This window comes from Euprymna scolopes, chromosome 28 (genome assembly GCF_053919585.1).
Source record: "Euprymna scolopes isolate OS-2025 chromosome 28, ASM5391958v1, whole genome shotgun sequence".
Classification (NCBI taxonomy): domain Eukaryota; kingdom Metazoa; phylum Mollusca; class Cephalopoda; order Sepiida; family Sepiolidae; genus Euprymna; species Euprymna scolopes.
In genome coordinates, this window is record NC_136509.1 from 60073573 (window position 1) to 60093124 (window position 19552).

Here is a 19552-nt window from a genome sequence, read left to right on the forward strand (position 1 = left end):
ACGGATCACCTTCTTGAGACCCTTTTGGATACGGAGGAAAGATATAAACACATTATCAGATACACATTAGCTCAGGTGCGCTCTAATCACCAAGTAGCCCTCAAGGTGTTGGATAGGGTGGTACACACTCTGGAAGTGAAGGGCCTCTATAAGGAATATTTGGAAGTTTTTGCCGAACAAGAGGCAGAAGGCATAATCAAACCCTTTCATTGTTCACCTAAACAGTTCCATAAACATGTTTGAATCCATCATCGACCGGTCTTTAAAACCAAGAGCATAGCAACTACTAAAATGCAACCAGTCTTCAACTGTTCATTGAAAGTCAAGGGAGGAGTATCCTTAAACAAGGCTGCATACCCAGGGGTAAATTTAACCGGAAACATGTTAAATCTAACTCTACTCTTTCGGCTATTAGTCCGAAAGAGTAGAGTTAGATTTAACATGTTTCCGGTTAAATTTACCCCTGGGTATGCAGCCTCGTTTGGGCGACATCAGGAAGGCATTTCTGATGATTAGATTATCAAAGGAGTCTGATAGAAATAAGTTTTGCTTCTTTTTAAAACGGGATGTTACCGTTATACGACCATCATCTTCGGCTTTAACGCAAGCCCTTTTATATTGAACTGCATATTGAAGTATCATGCGTCTAGATTTCCAGTTGATGAATGCACCAAATTGTTGAATTCAAATTTTTGTGTTGACAATCATGTCTGTATGAATAATTCGGAAGGTGTGTTGAGAAAACTATATCATCAAATAAAGGAAAGATTGAAGAAAGGAGGATTTGATCTGTGATCATGTAACACCAATTGCCCAAAGCTACAGGAATTGATGATTAAGGGTGAGACTTTGACAACTCACTGTTATCCTTGGGAAAAGGTTCTGGGCTACAGATATGATCCAGGGTCTGACTCCATCAGTCTAGTCCAGCGAACTTGTGACCCCAACTTAGCAACAAAACGTCAAATACTATCAGCTGCATCCATTATCTTTATGTCTCCCAATCACCATTCAAAGTCGCATATTGGTGGGAGAAATGTGGAAGGCTAATATTGATTGGGATGATCCCATTCCAAAGGAAATGCAAGAAAGGTGGAGATTACTAGCTAGTGATTTGTCGGCGCTTCATTCGTTATCGTTTAGAAGACAGGTACTTGATAGCGATACTGTTGCGGATTTGTACATGTTCACAGATGCCTCAAAAAAGGCATATGGGTTTTCTGTGAATGCAGTTCAGGGAGGTATATCTTCTGATTTTTGCTAAGGCAAAGGTGGCGCCATTAAAAGTTAAAACCTTGCCAACACTGGAACTATTAGCAGTCTTTTTGGCAATTAAATGTCTTAGTAATTGTGTTCGTTACAACTCTACTTTCAACCGAGTCGTTGTTTCGTTCACCACACTCTTTTCTTCTACCTCTTCTTTTACATACGTCCGTTCGCTTTAGTGACTAAAAATCGTCTGTCGTCCCGCTTTCCTTTCCTCATTATTTATGGAACCAGGGTACGAGATTCTCCGAGATTCCACAAGACTTTTTTCCACATAAAAGCCTGCGGGCGCCATCTTGATTCTCAATTTGTGCTCTGCAGGCACAAACGCGCAGCCGCTTTAACGGTAAGCCACTTCTTTCTCCACACTCCCCCCTAATCTCATGATCACAGAGACGGCAGGGGGGTGGCGATCGCCGCCGTCGGGTACTTCTGCGAAGGGGACAGTGCTGATCTCGTCTTCGCGTGCGCTCTCATCCACCGCCTGATGGTACATATGTCGCCGGCCATAGGTCCCTAACGTGACGGGGTACGCCATCAACCTGGACACACGCTGACTCATCACATCAGTCACTGTGCCCCATTTATACTTGTCAGTACATCGGTTTCCTGGCGGCTTCACCCAGACAGCATCCCCTTTGGCATATCGATTCCGTTTTATCTCAGTGGCTACAGTTGTATCGGGGTAGATTCCTTTTTCTCGGACACGGTACTGATAGATTGCGTTTGCAGGCGCCGTTCCTGGAGAGACACCACCCTTCGGCATGAGATTATACCAGTACACAGCTTCTGCGATGGTGCACTGCTTCCTGGCTGCAATTGTTTTGATGCTGCGATGGCTTTTCTCAGCTATACCATTGCCAGAAGGCACATAAGCGCATCTAAGCTGCAGCCGCACACCCCATTCTTGTAAGAACTGCCTCATCTGATGGCTGCAAAAGGCTTGGTCGTTGTCCGTCAGCACTTCATCGGGCGCACCTCTTTCACAGAACACGGATGACAGCTGGCGAATAATGCTGCAAGAGTCCTGGCGCCCGAGGAGTCTCCAGAACACGAAATATGTAGGCCCACAATCAATGAGGGTAAGGAAGTGGTTGCCACCTGTAACAAGAAGCGTAGTATTAACTTTGACCTTGAATGGACTGGGTACAGAACCTAGGGTCATTCAGGTTGTCCCCATCCCTAAAAATAGAATTAGGAAAGGTTAGGAAGAAGAAGAAAAGAAAGGAAAGAAAAAGAGGTCTAAGAGACATACACTCCCTTATGAATATAAAACGCTGGGAGTAACAGCTTAATGGTAGTGAGAAAGAGTGAGCTAGTAGCTTCCACAGGCAGCCTTTCTCCCCGGCGGATTTGTTCAAAGCGCGTCGTAAGAACTTTAACCTCAACCCACTATCACCAGAATCAACCTACTACCCAACTTGGCATCACTATTACTACAACGGATGGTAAAGTACTTTTGTTTATCATTTGACCAAACGTCTAGAATATTATATTATATATTAAATTCCGAGAATAGATTATTGCTTTGCCTAGTTTTCCCCACTATAATTACCTTCCTCTTGTTACCCTTTTTCCCTCATATTTTAATATTGTGTTCATCCTTTTTGTCCTGTTTAAATACTACTTTCATAAATATTTCTGTCAGCCTATCTTGTTTTGGTATGTTTTGTGTCTTTAATAAATTCCCTATTTTTATATAAAATACCTGCTTCTTGTATTTTTATCTCTCTCCCTCAAAACCTTTTTCCCTACTCTTCCTTACGATAGCAAATACTGTGTTACGGCGTTGTGATTAGCCACCGCACCCGTAACAGTTGGGGGCTCGTCCGGGATTTGTGCAGATAATTTGGGAGGGCTCTCGCTCGCAAAAGTACTAGAAAAAAGAGAAATTAAATTATAATAACCATTTGACGTACTAAGTGGGCTCTTCTATTATCATGTCTTTTTCTGTAGAGAATTTTTTAAGTTTAGCCGACCTGGGCGAAAAAGTCAGGAAACTACGAAAAGCAGAATTAGTAGAAATTACGAATTTCTTCGAAATAGATACAGACCTGAATATGAAAAAGGTCGAAATAAAAAGTATCGTAGAAAAGATATTAATAGAAAACAACCTTCTAGAAACCGCTACCGTAAGCGAGGGAGACGGACAAAATAATACGCAACTCGCCTTGGAACTAAAGAAATTAGAAATACAGGAGAGACAGCAGGAGAGACAAATACAGTTAGAACTAGAGAAGGAAAAACTAAAAATGCAAGAGAGAATAGAGCTGGAAAGACTTAAATTACAGGGAAATGGAAGTCAACAGTCTAATGCTTCATCGTTTCACGCAGCACAAAATGTTAGACTAGTGCCTAGTTTTTGTGAAAAAGCAGTAGAAAAATATTTCCCTCATTTCGAAAAAATCGCAGCAAACTTAAATTGGCCGTATGCGTACTGGCCAACCTTATTACAAACCGTGCTAGTGGGAAGAGCCGCCGAGGTTTACTCTGCGCTTAGTCTAGAAGATGCCGTGGATTATAAAACAATAAAAAACGCCATATTAAATGCTTACGAGTTAGTACCCAAAACATATAGGCAGAAATTCCGGAAGTACAGGAAATTTGAGCGGCAGACTTATGTAGAATTTGCCAGAGAAAAAGAAGACTTCTTCGATAGATGGGTTAGAGCGAAAAACGTAAATAATGACTATGATAGCTTACGCCAACTTATTCTCATCGAAGAATTTAAACAATACGCCCCACAAGAAATTCAAATGCGAGTTGACGAAAGAGAAATTAAAACCGTTAAGGAGGCAGCTATAATGGCGGATACATATAATTTAACCCACAGGTGTTGGGAAAGAAATAAAATAACAAAAAACCAGTCAAACCTTCGTACAGAAGAGAAAATGTTAACCGAGCCGCGTGTTCCTAACGTATTTAATAAAAATTATAATCAAAGGGTCCCGCCCACACCCGTTCCGAGAGAAAATAAAATATTCTGCTCTTATTGCAAGAAAGATAACCACTTTATATCCGAGTGTCGGATCTTAAAAAGGAAAAGGGAAGAAAACAATAAGTTTCAACCGCATGCCTTTATTACACACAAAACGAGAAACGATAGTATTTACCAGTCTTCTTCCCCAAAGCTAGGGAGAAACGAGAAAGAAAAAAACTCATACATGAAAAGATATGAGCCATTTTTATCCCAGGGTTATGTGTACATTAACGACCCTGAAGAAGCCAAGCCGATTAAAATATTGCGGGATACTGGCGCGTCGCAAACTTTAATATTAGAAGGCGTGCTTCCACTATCGAAATCTACCTTCACCGGAGATATTGTATTATTACAAGGGGTAGGAATGACTATAAATAAAGCGCCCCTACACAAAATTAACCTAAAATCGGAATTAATAACTGGCCCAGTTATCGTGGGCGTACGACCCAAATTACCGATTCAGGGGGTGTCGCTGCTGCTAGGAAATGATTTAGCTGGAGGGAGAGTAATAGCTGATCCCATTGTCAGTGACCAGATAGTAGTAAACCATAAAACAGTGGGGGAAGAACGCATCGACATTTACCCGGAATGCGCTATTACCAGAGCGACCACAAGAAAACAACTACTAGAAAAGGAACACCTAGAGATACCAAACGATGAATTACGACTTGACGAAACTTTCATATTCCACCTGTTAGAACAACAGAATAATACGAGTAAAAAAATAAAATTAAATCTCCCAGAAGAAAATAAAACGGACGAATTAACTAGGGACCAATTTATAAGGGAACAAGGGAACGACCCAGAAATTAGCCTCCTCAGAAATAACGCCTTACCAAAAACGGAAACAAAAGAAGTTAGGGAGTGTTTTTTTATGAACGATGGAATTTTAATGAGAAAATGGCGCCCACTAGATGCTAATGTGGATGAGGAGTGGAAGGTAATAAGTCAAATAGTAGTTCCAAAGGTTTATAGACAAGAAATACTAAAAATAGCTCATGATACCGCCATGTCAGGTCATTTAGGAATAAATAAAACCTATGAAAAAATTCTAAACCATTTTTACTGGCCAAAACTTAAGCGTGATGTGGTAAATTTTTGTAACTTGTGTCACACATGCCAGATGGTCGGAAAACCTAATCAAAAGATTCTGCCCGCACCACTCAGACCTATACCAGCATTCGAAGAACCCTTTAGTAGAGTACTAGTGGATTGTGTTGGGTCACTCCCTAAAACAAAAATGGGAAACCAATATTTACTGACGATTATGTGTACGTCGATTCGTTTCCCAGAAGCTGTTCCGTTAAGAAATATTAAAGCTAAGACTATAGTAAAGGCTTTAACTAGATTTTTCTGTTTAGTTGGAATTCCTTCAGCCATTCAATCAGACCAAGGCACAAACTTTATGTCTGGTCTATTTCAACAAATAATGAATGAGATGGATATTAAACAACACAAATCCAGTGTTTATCACCCCGAATCACAGGGAGCTCTCGAACGTTTTCATCAAACCCTGAAGTCCATGATGAAAAAATTTTGTTATCAATATAATAGAGATTGGGACGAAAGCGTCCATTTTGTTTTATTTGCTGCTAGAGAAGCTGTACAAGACTCTTTAGGATTTAGCCCCTTCGAACTTGTGTTCGGACATACTGTGAGGGGACCTTTAAAGCTATTAAAAGAGAAATGGCTAACGGAGAAAAATGAATTACACCTCTTAGATTATGTATCAAATTTTAAAGAGAAATTACACGGGGCCGTAAAAATAGCACAAGAAAATTTGAAAAACTCCCAAAAACGAATGAAGGCTATATATGATAAAAATAGTAAAAATCGTACCTTCGAAAGTGGGGACAAAGTTTTAATATTTTTACACATCCCACATAATCCCCTACAAGCAAGATATTTTGGCCCATATGAAATAGAGAAAAAAATAAATGATGTAAATTATATCATCCACACCCCAGATCGAAGAAAAAAGAGAAGAGTTTGTCACATTAATATGCTAAAAGGATACGTTGACAGAAATGTATTAGAGATGGGTAAACCAGTTACAACAGTAACTAATATTACAAAAATAACCTCATCTGAAAATGTTTTAAATAACGATGAAAATACAATTGTCAGAGGGGAGGAAATGGGACAGAGTAGTCATCTAAAAATCTCGGAAATACTAGCTAATTTAAATAAAAAATTTGAACATTTGCCAAATGAGAATAAAAAGGAAATGTGTGGTTTGGTCAGTGATTTCAAAGATCTTTTTCCTGATGTCCCTAGTAAAACTACCTTTGCAGTACACGACGTCATAGTGGGAGACGAAAAACCCATCAAACAACACTTTTACAGAGTCAACCCCATCAAGCTTCAACAGTTGAGGGTAGAGATGAAGTATATGCTGGAAAATGATATTATTGAACCAAGCAACAGTCAGTGGAGTTCTCCCTGTATACTTGTACCAAAAGGCGATGGCACCTACAGATTTGTTACCGACTTTCGGAAAGTGAATGCAGTAACCAAAAGTGATTCATACCCGATTCCCAGAATTGATGATTGTATCGATAAAGTTGGCAAATCAAAATATGTCAGTAAATTCGACTTGATGAAAGGTTATTGGCAAGTACCTTTAACCGATAACTCTAAGGAAATTTCAGCCTTCGTGACTCCCGATGGACTATACCAATACAAGGTTATGGCATTCGGAATGAAAAACACACCAGCAACATTTCAAAGGATGATGCATTCCCTTCTACAAGATATTCAAGGATGTGATGTATACATTGATGATGTAATCGTGTACAGTATGACTTGGAACGAACATTTATACATCATAAGGCAACTCTTCCGTAAGCTAGAAGAGGCAAACCTGTCTGTGAACTTAAACAAAAGTGAATTTTGTCATGCAAAATTAAATTATTTAAGCCATACTGTGGGCCAAGGACAAGTTAAACCCATCACCGCAAATGTGGATGCCATTCTCGAGTATCCTATTCCAACCAACAAGAAACAATTAATGAGATTTCTCGGTATGGCAGGATTCTATCGGAAATTTTGTAAAAATTTCTTATCTATAGCAGGTCCTCTCACGGACCTCCTTAAAAAGAATGTGAAATACAAATGGAGTGAGACCTGTGATGCGGCTTTCAACAAAATAAAATCGACACTCATGGAGGGCCCAGCTCTCGCAACACCAGTTTTTACAAAACAATTCAAACTACAAATTGATGCCAGTGATGTCGGAATGGGTGGTATCTTAACCCAAGAGGATGATGAAGGTATCGACCGAGCAATTGGGTACTTCTCCAAAAAGTTGAACACTCACCAAAAGAACTATTCAACCATTGAAAAGGAATGTTTATCATTATTGACGACACTACAACACTTCGACTTCTATCTCAGCGTCACCATGTACCCTGTTCTGGTCTTTACCGACCATAATCCATTAACTTTCCTTGCAAAGATGCAAAACAAAAATCAGAGACTGACAAGATGGAGCCTTCTCCTACAAGAATACAACATTACCATCAAACACATTAAAGGAAAAAACAATATTATTGCAGACGCATTATCTAGAGTATAATGTTACAAATGCGTTCTCCTTTGCCAACTTATTATTTTACAGAATATTGTTGGAACTGATTGCCTTAAAATCATGTGTACGTAACTACTAATATATTTTTTGCTTTTGTTGTTGTTGTAAAAGTTTTTCATTTGTAACTCAAAACTATGTAACTACTAATATATTTTTTGCTTTTATTGTTGTTGTAAAAGTTTTTCATTTGTAACTCAAAACTTTTACTCTGAAGGGGGAAAGTGTAACAAGAGGTGTAGTATTAACTTTGACCTTGAATGGACTGGGTACAGAACCTAGGGTCATTCAGGTTGTCCCCATCCCTAAAAATAGAATTAGGAAAGGTTAGGAAGAAGAAGAAAAGAAAGGAAAGAAAAAGAGGTCTAAGAGATATACACTCCCTTATGAATATAAAACGCTGGGAGTAACAGCTTAACGGGAGTGAGAAAGAGTGAGCTAGTAGCTTCCACAGGCAGCCTTTCTCCCCGGCGGATTTGTTCAAAGCGCGTCGTAAGAACTTTAACCTCAACCCACTATCACCAGAATCAACCTACTACCCAACTTGGCATCACTATTACTACGACGGATGGTAAAGTACTTTTGTTTATCATTTGACCAAACGTCTAGAATATTATATTATATATTAAATTCCGAGAATAGATTATTGCTTTGCCTAGTTTTCCCCACTATAATTACCTTCCTCTTGTTACCCTTTTTCCCTCATATTTTAATATTGTGTTCATCCTTTTTGTCCTGTTTAAATACTACTTTCATAAATATTTCTGTCAGCCTATCTTGTTTTGGTATGTTTTGTGTCTTTAATAAATTCCCTATTTTTATATAAAATACCTGCTTCTTGTATTTTTATCTCTCTCCCTCAAAACCTTTTTCCCTACTCTTCCTTACGATAGCAAATACTGTGTTACGGCGTTGTGATTAGCCACCGCACCCGTAACACCACCGTAGTGTGTGATGTCCATGCTTACTCTCTGCCACTTACCACTCACTCCCAACTCCCCTTTCTTCCATCGTGCTGGAGCTGGGTCAATGGATTGGCAGGCCTCGCAACTTTCCACCACTCTCCGGATATCTTTTTTTTCTACTCCTGGATCAATTATCTTGACAAAGTACAGTGTCCGCTTGATGCCAGGATGTCCACACTGTCGATGAATGTCCATGATGCACGCTGCATCCACATTACACACAACTGCTGCACATGTGCTTTGCAGATTATCAGAATCTCTCCGAGCACCAGCCAGAAGCCATCGTTGAGGGACTCTTGTCAGAGCATCTGCTCTGTTGAGCGCAGACCTGATCAACACTACGTCCACGGTCAGGTCGTACTCTGTGATGGTGTCGACCAAGGTGGCAAGCCGTTTTCGAATAAACATCTCACTTGATGCTCGTGTCGTCAGCCGTGCTCTTCCACTTAATGCATCGGTTATCCACCGATGAGTGCATGCCGAGTCAGTCATGATATGTAGAACCTTGGCTTGCCATTGAAGCGCCAAGTTAACGCCCTTCAATGTGGCATCAAGTTCGGCCAGGCTTATGTGCCTCGAATCATTCTCTGGCCGAAGCCAACAGGCATCTTCAATAATGGAATCATTAACTGCAAAGACAACTCCAAGGGCCAGTGAACTAGCATCCACCCAGACTGTGAACTCATTCCCGCTGATGCACCACTTTCCCTGAATGGGGTCATCACTGGTCACCCTGGACACAGTCTCTGTCAGTATGCTCCTTAGGGTGACATCGTGTACTGCATCGTCCCATCCCGACGACACGGCTGTTGCACGTCTTTTTATGGCCGCCACGGCACCCCTGAGGCAACTGCACACAGGGAAATGGCCTACCATCTTTCCACAAAGCAAAAACACTGTTTGTCGAGTGATGTTTGATGGGACCTTGGGGATGTGACTTCCTCTTCTCCAGCAAAGTCCCTCCTTGCTATTGCGCACGTGCAGGCCGAGAACTTTTGCTCCATCGCACAGATGCTTTGGTTCCTTACATGTCAGTCCAAAGCTCTCAAAGTGCATTCTAACCGATTGTGCTGACATGAGGCTCTCATTGACGAATATATCATCGATGTATGAGGATGTTGCCTGTTGCACTGCCTCATCTTGCTGCTTATAGCATGCATGATTGCTGTCATAATTCTTGGTGCCACATTTAGACGGAACCCTTGCCTGGTTAGACAATATCGGGTTCCTCCAATTTCCACAGTCTGAAATGGCCACAATTTCCTCTCAATGCGTATTTGCAGATAGGCCATGTGTAGGTCCAGAGTTGTCATGTTCGATCCCTGCTGTCGCCACTCCCTTAATTTGAGTGCACACACATCAGCCCTTGCCGTATATGGGTCGACATGCTCATTGAGCTCACGGTAGTCTAGGACGGGGCGAACCTTTTGTTTGGTGTCTTGTACGACAGCCATCAAACAAGGGAATTAGCTTGGGGTCAAATCCTGACGTCATGCCGAAATAGCTTGTGTTCGTTGCAACTCTACTTTCAACCGAGTCGTTGTTTGTTTCGTTCACCAAACTCTTTTCTTCTACCTCTTCTTTTACAGACGTCCATTCGCTTTAGTAACTAAAAATCGTCTGTCCTCCCGCTTTCCTTTCCTCGTTATTTATGGAACCAGGGTACGAGATTCTCCGAGATTCCCCGAGATTCCATGAGACTTTTTTCCACATAAAAGTCTGCGGGCGCCATCTTGATTCTTAATTTGTGCTCTGCAGGCACAAACGCGCAGCCGCTTTAACGGTTAGCCACTTCTTTCTCCACAATAATATCTTGAGAGCCTACGAAGGAACGAAATTTGGAAGTTTGTATTTGGCTATAGATGCCCAAATTGTACTCACTTGGCTGATGTCCAAGCAGACGAGCCATAAGAACATTTTCACAAAGAATCGCCTCAAGGATGTGACACAAATGGAAGAAGTAATACTTGCAACTTACAACCTTACTATCAGGTATAAATACATGCCTTCCAATCAGAACCCCGCAGACCTAATGACTAGAGGACTGACAACAGCTAAATTTAAGGAAAATTTCTCCTTTTGGAGTGCTGAATCAAACTGGTTGTCTGATGAAACTGTCTGTTGGCCTGATAGTACTTTGGATTGTCTTAGTACAAACAACCAACAAATAGTACGTACAAACCTGTAATGAGAACTGGTCTAAACCTATCATCTCCTTTGACAGATTTTCGTGTTTTAACAAACTTCTACATGTGGTTTCCAGATTCTTCGAATTTATATCCAAAGCAAGAGGCAAGGAACTGGACTATAAGCAGGCTGCTGCTGACTACTTGTTCAAGACAATGCAACAACAGGCATTTCCCCTTGGATTGAAGTTCTTACATGCACCCATTCCAAACCTTGTGAGTCAGTTAAACCTATTTCTGGACAAGTCTGGTGTCGTCCGCTCCAGAGGCAAGATCAAAAAAATTTTACTCTACAATGAGGTTTTAAACCCTGTATTGCTCGGGAAGAATTATTCCTTGAAGGATCAGCATGAGAGGGCTAAACACTTAGGTGTACCGGCTACACTTAGTAGGATCAGAATGTCAGGATTTTGGATACCTCAAGGCAGACAGGCTGCGAAGGGAATATTGAAGGACTGCTTTATTTGTCAGAAAATCAACTCGATACATTTTTCGTATCCTAAGATGACAGACCTGCCTAAACATAGAGTAAATCTGGTAAGGCCATTCCTACATACAGGAATTGATTATACGGGACACCTGTGAGTTCAAAACCAAAATCTTCAATCTAAGGTTTACATTCTCATATTCACGTGCTTGGAAATCAGAGCAGTACATTTAGAACTGGTCAAGGACATGACAGTGCACACATTTATACTGGCCTTCATCAGGTTTTCAAACATGTGGGGCTTGCCTTCTCACATATATAGTGACAATACAAAGTAATTTCTTGCTGGAGTTAGTTTACTAAATCAGGCCCTAACTTCTTCCAAATTTGATGAGAAATTTGGGCAGTATAATATAAAGCATATCAAGATCCCTCTTCATTTGGCCTGGTATGGAGGAGTTTGGGAATGAATTATTAAAACATTAAAGGAATGCCTCTATAAAACTGTTGGAAGGTCCATTTACAGTCAATCTGAGCTGTGGACAGCCATTTTAGATATCCAATGGGCAGTGAACAATAGACCGCTAACCTATGTGAGTTCGAATGACTCAAGACTGGAGGTAATTACGCCCAATCACTTCCTTCGCCCAGATCAAAACCCTGGACTTCTTCTTAGATTGGAGATTCAACCAATGAAGGTGAACTGCCGCCCAGACAGATATTGTTGGAATCTTTGAAGAACCGTGATGAGCTACTCAAGGAGTTTAAACAAATATGGCATGAGGATTACTTACTCTCTCTTCGATAATGTAAACAAGATCGTTATCCAACTATATCTAATAAAGTATGGCCTGGAGATATTGTGACGATAAAACTCCCTTTTGGGCATTGGGGAGAGTAGGAGAATTGTTTCGGGGAGACGGTGGTATGGTACGATCGGCACAGATACGTCGGGGTGATGGGAGTGTAAAAACATTCTCTTAAGCATCTATATCCGCTAGAACTACATGCGGAATATGAACCACAAGAGGATGGTCCGGAACCTTGTTATGATGACTGGGAGTCCATAGAAGGAATTTCTTGATCAAATACCAGTTTTGAGGAACCCACTTTAGAACAGAGTGAGCGGGTTTGGATTTGTCCCGGATGTAATCAACCTGATGACGGATCAGCCATGATCTGTTGTGATCAATGTGATAACTGGTTCCATTTTAGATGCGTTGGGATCAGTGCAGGTCCACCAGATGAAAAGGATTGGGTTTGTCACCACTGCTCTGATGAACAAGAATGAGGAATATGTATATTAAGAAGGCTTTACAAAATCAATAACAATTGATTTTTTCTGTTGAGTGGGAGTGTATTGAGAAAACTTTAAGCACTTACCTGCGACTCTCAGGAAGAGTGGCAGCAGAAATCCTTTGTGTGGATGATGACTCTTTTTATATTGGTAGTTGTTACGTTTAACTTATTTGATTGGCTAACTGGATTATAAAAATGGAGTGAACTGAATTTTGGTGATGATGTTCAGTTTGGGATTAGAGTTGAAGGAAATTGAATCGTTATCCTTATTACCAGACCAACAAGGTTCTACAATTTTTACCTAGTCACAGGTCGCAACAAACCATTGTTGCAAAATCCTTGTTACCTTTCAGTGGAGAAATTTTCCACATTACATTTTTATCTCACAAATAACCATAAAATTATATATTAAAAACCGCGTTTATTATTTTTTAAAGCAAACAAAGGAGTCAATGTTTCCGATTGTAAAACAAAACTATTTTTTTGATAAATTTCTGTATGGAGTATTCATGAATTATTTTGGTGCTAATGCAGAGAGTGATCGGCGCTATTTTTTAAATCGTATTTCCACGTTTAATTAAAGTTTTATGTTTCCCTCCCCTCCGCATGTTAAGAATTGCTTTTTGAATAACTTTATTATTTCGGCACGGATCACTCTCTGCATGAGTACCATTATTTTTTCTAAAGAATAAAATTGATTAAAGTTTATTTTTACAAGCATGTTTAGACATTTACCTAGCGAATAAGCATAAAAATATATAGGAAAAACCGCGTTTATTACATTTAAAAAAATCAAAATTATGCACCGTGTATGAAGTTAGCTTCTTTTTTTTTTTTTTTTTTTTTAAACGACTTTGATAAAATTGAATTATTTTTTCTAAAGAATAAAATTGAATAAAGTTTTTTTTTTTTTGTGGTTAGAAGCAAGAAAGAGAAGTCTTACCGTGGGTGCTCAGCGAGTGAGTTCAGGCGAAGATAAGGAAGAACAAACATGGCGGCCAGCATTTTTATTTCGTCCGTTCTCGCATAATCTCGTGTGTGCGTGAAGATGAAACCTATAAAACGATGTTCATTTCTGGGTGCTGGGAGATGATTCCCGATCAGCCAGGAGAGAAGGCAACGAGAGAAGAGACAGAGGACTGTAGCGATAATCTTACTTGAACATTCCGGTTGTGTATTTGAGGTGACCCCGCCCCCCCCCCCATTTTACATCAAGCTATTTCGGCGATGGCCAACGCAGGCTTAAGCAACATGATTAAGCCTTTTAATGGCGATGGTGATGTGGTGGCGTGGCTTAAAAAAGTGGACCTTGTAGCAAGGATTCAGAAGCTGGATGATGTGGCCGCAGTAATACCACTGTTTCTAGAAGGGGACGCACTGGCCCTCTATTTGGAGCTCAGCGAGCGGGAACAGGGTGGCGCAGACGCCATCAAGGGTCGACTGATCGAAGCTTTCGCAGAGGAGCCTTTCGAGGCCTTTAATAAGTTGAAAGAGAAGAGGTGAACTGGTGAATCTGTGGATGTCTATGCGAATGAGATAAGGAGATTGGTTGAGTTGTCGGGCATTAAGGGACATGCCACGAATCACGTAGTCAAGATGACTTTTGTTACCGGGTTCCCGGAAGAAATATCGAAAAGGTTGCAGCAGGTACCGGGGATGGAGACGCTGGATGTGAGTGAGCTGCTTAGAACTGCTAAAATCTTGGTGAGCACCCAGCCCACGGAGCCTGGAGGAACGACAGCAACGGTACAGCAGGATGTGGGCAGAAATCTGCCAAACCCGGGGATCACATGCTTCGAATGCCGGGGACCACACATGAGAAGAGACTGCAGGAAGTTCTTGCAACGGACAGTGTGTTACAAATGCAATCGAAGAGGCCATTTAGCGGTAAAATGCACAAGTTCGGGAAATTGGCGAGGGGAGGCCGACGTGCCAGTGGCCGCCCCGATTCGAGAATAGAAGCGCACCCGCAGCAGATGCCCAAACAGAAGATTGCGGTGGAAGGACGGGAAGTTATGGCCCTGATTGACACTGGCTGCACCACTACCATGGTGCACACTACCCTGGTCGGAAGATGGAAAGGGAAGGGCGAAGTAGTGGCATTCGATGGGTTGCGAGTGAAGTGTCGAGGGAGGAAGACCGTCACTATTGATATTGCTGAACGTCGGATGAGGGTCCATGCAATTGTCACTGATCGCCTGGTGCCTGGCGTCCAAGCCATCATTGGAATGGGTGCTATATGCCGCCTTGGAGGTGTTACCATCACATGTGACAATGTGAGGTTCGGACTAGCTGAGTGCGCGGTGACGGAGAACGCTCCCAGAGGGATCAACAAGGCCGGGGAGGAAAGAAAATTGTTGATCAAAGATCAGGACTTCCGAGCCGAATTTGACGGAGAGCGGTGGACGGTGGAGTGGGCAGGGAAACATCAAGCGCCATCGCTGACAAACAGGGTGGTGTGCTACACAAATTCGCTTAGAGGAGGGGCGAGAAAGGAGTTTGAGCAGGAAGTCGACCGATGGATTGAGGAGGGGATACTGATGCCTTGGACGGATGATGTGGAGTTGGGCATTTTGCCGTTGATGGCCGTTCTGCAAACAACTAAAGGGAAAGTAAGACTGGTCCTGGATTTCCGAGAGCTGAACGGCCATGTTAAGTGCCATACGGGAGGCGACACCGTAGATGTGTGCAGTGAGACCATTAGGGAATGGAGGCAGATGAATGGCGCATCTATGTTGGTAGATCTAAAATCTGCCTATTTACAACTCCATGTTGCCAAGAAGCTCTGGAAATATCAGTTAGTCAAGTACAAAGGCAAAACCTACTGCCTTACACGAGTAGGGTTCGGGTTAAATTCGGCACCCAAGATTATGTCAACTATCCTGAGAAAGATTCTGGAGACAATGGGAAAGGGAGATGGGGTAGTGAGCTCATACATAGACGACATTCTGGTGAATGAAACTGTGGTAACTGCCAAGGAGGTGGTGGCTCATTTGAAGAGGTTCGGGTTGGTCGCCAAAAAACCGGAAAAATTAGAGGGAGGGGCTGCTTTGGGCCTAAAACTGAAACGAGGTGCGTCAGGCGGCCTAGAGTTTCGCAGGGGAAACGAGATCCCACAACTGAAGCAGGAGCTCAACAGACATGAACTTTTTTCCATATGCGGAAAGTTGATCGGACATTACCCCATTGCTAGCTGGCTTAGACCAGCATGCAGCTACATAAAGAGACACGCCGAAGGATGAGGATGGAATGATAAGGTGGGAGAAAGAACAGTCGCCATGATGGAAGAGCTCCTGAAAGAAGCAGAACGGCAAGACCCAGTCCAGGGAACCTGGAACATACCGCGAACATTGGATGGAGTCGTGTGGTGCGATGCGAGCAGCATTGCAACAGGGGTCATTTTGGAGATTGGAGGAGTAGTTGCAGAAGATGCAGCCTGGTTGAGGAAAAAGAATGACGTCAGCCACATCAATGTGGCGGAATTAGACGCGACAATAAAAGGAGTCAATCTGGCTTTGAAATGGGGACTACGTGACATCTGCATCAAAACAGACTCTGCCATGGTGTTTGCTTGGCTAAAGTCTCTCATTTCAAGCGAAAAAAGGATAAAAACGAGAGGGGCTGCAGAGATGTTAGTGAAGCGCAGGCTTGGGGTGCTGGCTGAGCTGATGCAAGAGTTTTGTTTGAAGCTTCGTGGCTTCTGAAAGAACCGAGCAGATGCTCTCACGAGAGTGAAGAAGAGTTGGCTGTTGCCAAAGAAAGATGTTGTTGCTGCATCGGATCTAGATGATGTTGGCATGCGAGAACTGCACAATTTGCACCATATGGGGGTAGAGAGGACTTGGTACTTAGTGAAAAAAGTCGACCCGAGGATCACCAAGGAGCAGGTGAGGCAAGTGGTCAGGACATGCGACAGATGTCAGTCGATTGATCCTGCTCCAAGCACGCATGAAGCTGGCCAATCGGAGGTGAGTGGGACCTGGGAGAGACTGGCATGCGATGTCACCCATTACAGGGGTGGACTTTACCTGACCATGATTGACTGTGGGCCCGGGCGATTTGCCCTATTGAAGAAGCTACGTGGAGGAACAGGCAATGAAATAGCGGCAATCCTTGATGAGGTGTCTTTGGAGCGAGGCCCCATGGAAGAGTTGTTAACCGACAACGGGACTGCGTTCAAGTCAGTAGCAGTGACAGAAGTACTGAAGAAATGGAATATCCAACAATTTTTCAGAGCTGCCTACAGACCTAGTGGCAACGGGATCGTAGAGAGAAACCACCGCACCATAAAGGCAGTTGCGGAAAGAGGAGGCACCTCACCTGAGCAAGCCGTCTTCTGGTATAACATGTCGCCTAAACTGGGATAAGTACCAGAGACGGTCCCGCAACTGTCAATGTTTGCATATTCCTGGAGACATCTCAGGGTGGAGCCGGCAAGCCGAGAAGTAGAGGCCACAGGGACAATTAAACTCAGGGACGAGGTATGGGTGAAGCCACCGGGGGCGCGCTGCACCACACAATGGAGTAGAGGTCGCGTGACTGGGAGGAACACTAGTAACAACATTGTGGTAGGAGGAGTCCCGAGGCACATTCTCGACGTCAGACCAGTTGAGGGCGAAGCAGTGGAGGGGAGTGTGCAGCCACAGGAGGAGGACGAGACACCTCAGAGGCCAAGTAGAGAGAGGCGACCGCCACAGTGGATGAGAGACTATGAAATGTGATCTTGAGATCAGGGAGACATGTGGTTAGAAGCAAGAAAGAGAAGTCTTACCGTGGGTGCTCAGCGAGTGAGTTCAGGCGAAGAAAAGGAAGAACAAACATGGCGGCCAGCATTTTTATTTCGTCCGTTCTCGCATAATCTCGTGTGTGCGTGAAGATGAAACCTATAAAACGATGTTCATTTCTGGGTGCTGGGAGATGATTCCCGATCAGCCAGGAGAGAAGGCAACGAGAGAAGAGACAGAGGACTGTAGCGATAATCTTACTTGAACATTCCGGTTGTGTATTTGAGGTGAACCCCCCCCTCCATTTTACATCACAATGTTTAGACATTTACCTGGCGAATAAGCATAAAAATATATATGAAAAAAACAGCGTTTATTATTTTTTCAAAATCAAAGTAATGAATGCACCGGGTATGAAATCAGTTTCGTTTAAGAAAAAAAAAAAAAGCTAACCCGGTGCATAATTTTATTTTATTTTTTTTAAATAATACACGCATTTTTTTTCATATATATATTTTTTTGCTTATTCGCTAGGTAAATGTATAAACATTGTTGTAAAAATAAACTTTATTCAATTTTATTCTTTAGAAAAAATAATTCATCAGTACGCCAAACACAATTTTATCAAAGAAAGTCAGTTTCATTTTAAAAAAAAAACCAACACGGTGCATAATTTTAATTTTTTTAAAAATAATAAACGCGGTTTTTCCTATATGTTTTTATGCTTATTCGCTAGGTAAATGTCTAAACATTTTTGTAAAAATAAACTTTATTCAATTTTATTCTTTAGAAAAAATAATTCATGAGTACGCCACACAGAAATTTATCAAAAAAATAGTTTTGTTTTACAATCGAAACATTGACTTCAACTCCGTTGTTTGATTTTAAAAATAATAAACGCGATTTTGGTACTGGTCGCGATTTGAGTTCCCTGCCGAACACCATAAAAAAAAGCACTGACTTCTCCCTACGCATGAGCAAAGGACATGTTTTTTATCGACTTTTTATAAGTTTTACTGTTTATGAATATTGAAATAAAAGAAATTACTACACATATGTTAATAATATCTCACTTTTATCGCCTTTGTTTTTATCTCACTTATAATCAATTATAATCACTAGTTGGAGTTGTACCCGGTATTTGTACAACTAAACAGGAAATCTGCCCCCCAAAAAAATAACATAAAAATTTGCAAAACGTGTAAAACGTCAGTAGTACACATTTTAATAGTGACGTCATCATTTCGTGTGTTAATAATTATAACGCGAACGCTTATCCATAGAAATGGATAAGCGTTCGCGTTATAATTATTAGTGGAGTCAGGTTTGTTTGTTGTTGTTTTTTTTTTTTTTGCTAGGGATAAAAAATAATATAAAACTTACCTTTTGTAAAACAAATACATTTTTATTAACAAACTGCACAGACTAAAGTTAATGAAATAAAATTAATTTTAACTTATTCTGTTGACACATGTATTTAAAAATAATGTTCTATACAAACCTCCGTACATTTTTGAAAAAAAGCGCCAAACGGCGCCAAAAGAACCACCCTCTGTCAATTTAAGTAATAAAATCAAAACGAATGTTTTAAAGTTTTATTTTAGATTTACAACTTTTATTATTTCAATAGTCTTATTCTTTTATATGAATATTTTTTTTATTATTGGAAACCTGTTATTAAAAAATCCAATTTACACTTCATATCGCGTAATATCTGAATTTAATATCATTTAAAGCTTTTTAAAAATAATTATTTTTTAGAATTGTGTTTGTTGTTGTCGTTGTAATTGTAATTCGAATAATTATATTACCGAGAAAAAAATTATCCAGAAAGTTTTTTTTTTTCTTTTTTTTTTCAACATAATATTGAATTTATGTCCAATTTTATTTACAACTTTGAGGTAAGTGAAATGAATAACAGGATTTGGTGCAAGTCTATAAATGGTCCACAAGTAATTTATTAAAAGAAGTCAATTTATTTATTTATTATCCCTAAAAATCGTAAAATTTGTTTTTTCTTCAAAAAAAAAAAAAAGTACTTCTGTTGCAGTGAGGCCTGAAGGTGGTTAGCCAACTGACCGTGCAACTAAATAAACATCAGACACAAGGACAAGGAAGA

At 41.1% G+C, this 19552-nt stretch overlaps 1 protein-coding gene across 1 annotated transcript; it reads left to right on the plus strand.

Annotated features, from left to right (window-relative positions):
* The first annotated feature begins 2496 nt into the window (after window positions 1–2496).
* LOC145249671 (uncharacterized) lies at window positions 2497–8660 on the plus strand. The gene has a single exon (XM_080111459.1). The coding sequence runs from the start codon at window positions 3207–3209 to the stop codon at window positions 7821–7823; it is 4617 nt and encodes a 1538-aa protein (XP_079967585.1). The 5' UTR covers window positions 2497–3206; the 3' UTR covers window positions 7824–8660.
* Window positions 8661–19552: the final 10892 nt, after the last annotated feature.

Excerpts from the sequence above, each read along its gene's own strand:
- LOC145249671 (XM_080111459.1), top strand. The coding sequence starts at position 3,207 with ATGTCTTTTTCTGTAGAGAATTTTTTAAGTTTAGCCGACCTGGGCGAA.